This window comes from Cryptomeria japonica, chromosome 1 (genome assembly GCF_030272615.1).
Source record: "Cryptomeria japonica chromosome 1, Sugi_1.0, whole genome shotgun sequence".
Lineage (NCBI taxonomy): Eukaryota > Viridiplantae > Streptophyta > Pinopsida > Cupressales > Cupressaceae > Cryptomeria > Cryptomeria japonica.
In genome coordinates, this window is record NC_081405.1 from 494,269,955 (window position 1) to 494,273,649 (window position 3,695).

Genomic DNA, 3,695 nt, shown 5'->3' on the forward strand with positions numbered 1-3,695 from the left:
ACTTGACTATAGTACCTAGTAGGATGCAATATATGAATCCATATCAATATTCATTTAACCACCCACTACTTAAAAATCTAATCACTCAAAATTATGGATGCATTGATGCATTTTATGCGACCTAATACATTTTCAAATCTAAAGGTGATTTAAAAAAAAAAAATGTAATATCCTAGCTAATTGATCAACAGTCTCAGAGTTTTAAACAACTGATAATAGAAAACAACATAGACATTCAAATTCTCTCCTAAATTAAATATTCCACATTTGTTTTGTGGAATGGTTAACAAGTGGAAAAGAACATGAACCTTTTTTTATTGGATTAAGAAAAGATACATAAAAAATACAACAATCACCTAACAATAGTAGAACATCAGCAAAGAACATGAACTTGATGGACACATATCTTACATTTGGTCAACACATATAATTGGTTTTTAATTTTGGGTGCAATAGAGGAATATGTGTATATTTATTAATTTGATTGATAGAGATGCCTTGGGTAAATTTGAACATGATACTTTTTTAATAAAAATGTTAAAACTTGAAAAATTAGGTTGCCTTGTTGACCCCACTTCTTGGTGCTTAAAGAGGAATTCATTCAAAAATTACAAATCTACCATAGGGTTTCACTTTTATATATATTATTGCACTATACTAACATATTACTGTTACTCATAATTTAATATGGTGTACAATTTTGACTTAATGCACAAAAAATAACATTACATTTTAATATTGTTGTCTTTATGTGGTCAATTCATTGTGTAAATTGTTATATTTAAAGTATCAAAAGCACATAAATATAACTATATATATATATATATATATATATATATATATATATATATATATATATATATATATATATATATATATATATATATATATATATATAACTTTTTTATGATTTTTTATTTTTGATGACTGCTTATTAGTGTTATTAAGCACTATAAAAGTGTTGTTTTGGTACTATTGATAGTTCTTACTATATTAAGATTGCTTTATTAATAAAATCTAAAATTAATATAATATATAATTTTTTTGAGCAAAACTTGCTTCTATTTCATTTTCTTAGACAAAACAAACAATTATTTATAATTAATTCCATGCCAATTCTAATCAAATTTCAATTCACATTCTATATACTTTACCTCAAATACTATTCTTCAATCATATCAACAAAATACCAATGCAAATTAATTAAAAATATAAATTCAATCATGTATGCTGCATAGACGTTTCCCCACAATTGAACACTTGTTTTGTACCGCGAATAAACTAAAGAGAAGTAACATTTGGTCGTTGAATGTAGCTGCTTAAATCTCCTTACAACAAAAACACTGCTGTAAAGTTCTCTGACAAAATATATTATATTGATATTGTATCTTGCCCGATAAAACGGGGTTTTAGAGGAGAGCCCACATCTCCAAGAAAGCGTGGATCAGCATTTTAAAAACATTTTAGCTTGGCAACGAAGGGATCGCTCAACACAGGCACTGTGAAATGTGCTTAAAATTATGGTTACCCACAACTGAAGGTGCAACGGATTCTCCTTTTTTTTCCAAATAGTATTCATTTCAAATTATTATGTAAATGTAAAGTAGGTTATCTGTGAATTCTTTGTATCAACAGTGCAAATCGCAATGGGTGTTTGCAGGGGTTGTGTCAAAATCGTCAGAGGAATCATTGACCTTCAAGTATGAGATTGCCCTGAAAACAAAATCATTTGAGCAATTCTCCGAGGAAGTCCGCAGGAATATTGATGATAATCTCTCTCAGTCCCCTTTTGATGTCAGAAATTCCCTGCAACAATTGCTTTTGCCTGATGAGGAATACATTAATACCCATGTTCTTGAACTATACATTAACAAACCAGAGATTCAGACATTGCTGTCACAATATTTTAGCAATACCCAGAATGCTTTTGAGCTGTGTGCCGGCCTTCTCACAAACACCCACCACGCTAGGGTGAGTTACAGGGCCATTCGAGATATAAATTTCAGGCTGCAATCTACAAATCCTGAATTTCAGGAAGAAGAATGCCCTCGTATTAGAGAAGAATTCAAGATGTTTATTGAGCGGGAAAACCCATTTGGGCAGGCTGCCGATTTCGACGACAGGTGTAATTCTTTGGAGCAATTGAATCAACTGCCGGAGTTGAGGCCTGAAAATAAGCCTATGTTTTTTTGGGTTGCACAAAAACAGAGCGCACAGCTGGTTGCCGCCGGCAGGGGGATTTATGTGTTGAAAAATCACCTGAGAACCACTAGAATGCTGGTTGCTCGGTTGTATGATGAAGTAGAGCACATTAAAACTTTAATGAGGATTTGCCATGCTAGAGAAAATGAAGTTTACCCACTTCAACAAGTGGGAATACTTTTGGAGAAAAATGACACTAAGTTTGGGCGGACGTTGGATGAAATTGAAGAGCAGGGCTGCCTATGTTTGCACAACATCAACAGAGCAAGGATGCTTCTTCTTCAAATCCACCGTTAAACTCCCATACATATGTCCGCCTCCTTCCTCAAATAATTTTCAGTTCTTGATTTTTTCTCAACTTTTTTTAATTTAATTTCTTTCCTTTGATTCTTATACTCTTACAAAAGAGAAATTGGTATAGATGTTTTTAGATTTGACTATAAAATTGTGCAGTCAAACTCAGAAACATCTCATGCTAATATATGAACTGTAAAATTTTCATCTCTGCAAAGACAAATTAGTTTTAGTGTACATTTGCAATGGTAAATCAATTCTGTCTGATTTAATTCCAGTGAAATTCAGAAGCATCATCTCATGTTGATATATGAAACATCTCATTGATTTGACTCTATAAAATTGTGCAATCAGATTCATTCAAATTTTCATCTCTGCAAATTTATGAACTGTGAAAATTTTGTCTCTCAAATAGAAATTAATTTCTAAGTGTACCTTTGCAAGGGAATGTCAATTTTGTCTGATTAAGTTCTAGTGAAATTATTTGTTTTTTTCATTGAATTAAAACTAAACCAGCTGATTTTACACATACATGAGGGGCAGAAGACTGCCACACCAGTATACCAGTAAAACAGTCTTAATTTATAAGAGTGCAATTTGATGGTATGCAGAAACCCCAAACGATAACAAAAACAGATTGAAATAAAAGTTACAATTAGAGATGAAACTCTTCCACAACAGTTATTCTGTTTCTTCTATAGTAGTAGGTGGATTATGTTTTTGATAGTTAAGATAGGGATTGGCTGAGACTCTGCTGTTTGGCTGCTGTCTGTGTGCTGTTAATGCTCTTTTTGAGGCTTGCTATGTAATCCGGATTAGTCCCCTTGTTTTGACTGCTTTATTATCAAAAACAGTTATTCTGTTTCAATTCTCTATTCTGTTTTTACATTTTAATGAAGGATAATAGAATTTGATCTGAAATGTTTTTCGAAAAAAATACACTATCTAAACCAGAAATGACATTCACACTTGCAGAATCACACTGATCTTGATAGCCATGTTTTCCTATAACATGGAGCTGGGTTTGCAGGTTCTTGACTTGTTGCAGTTCTTTATTAACTTTCAATATTATCCTGATGAAATAAAAATGTAGGGCTGCATTTTCTCATCCATATTATACTATTGAAGTTCAAATGTGATCACTCTACTCTTTACTACTCAGATATCAAACCTGACCAATGACATGCAGGAAACTATTA

General features: G+C 31.9%; 1 protein-coding gene across 1 annotated transcript; it reads left to right on the forward strand.

Moving 5' to 3' along the window:
* Positions 1–1,349: 1,349 nt before the first annotated feature.
* On the forward strand, positions 1,350–2,733 carry LOC131073477 (UPF0496 protein At3g49070). The gene is made up of 2 exons (XM_058009913.2): positions 1,350–1,540; positions 1,661–2,733. The coding sequence occupies exons 1-2, from the start codon at positions 1,507–1,509 to the stop codon at positions 2,497–2,499; spliced, it is 873 nt and encodes a 290-aa protein (XP_057865896.1). The 5' UTR covers positions 1,350–1,506; the 3' UTR covers positions 2,500–2,733.
* Positions 2,734–3,695: the final 962 nt, after the last annotated feature.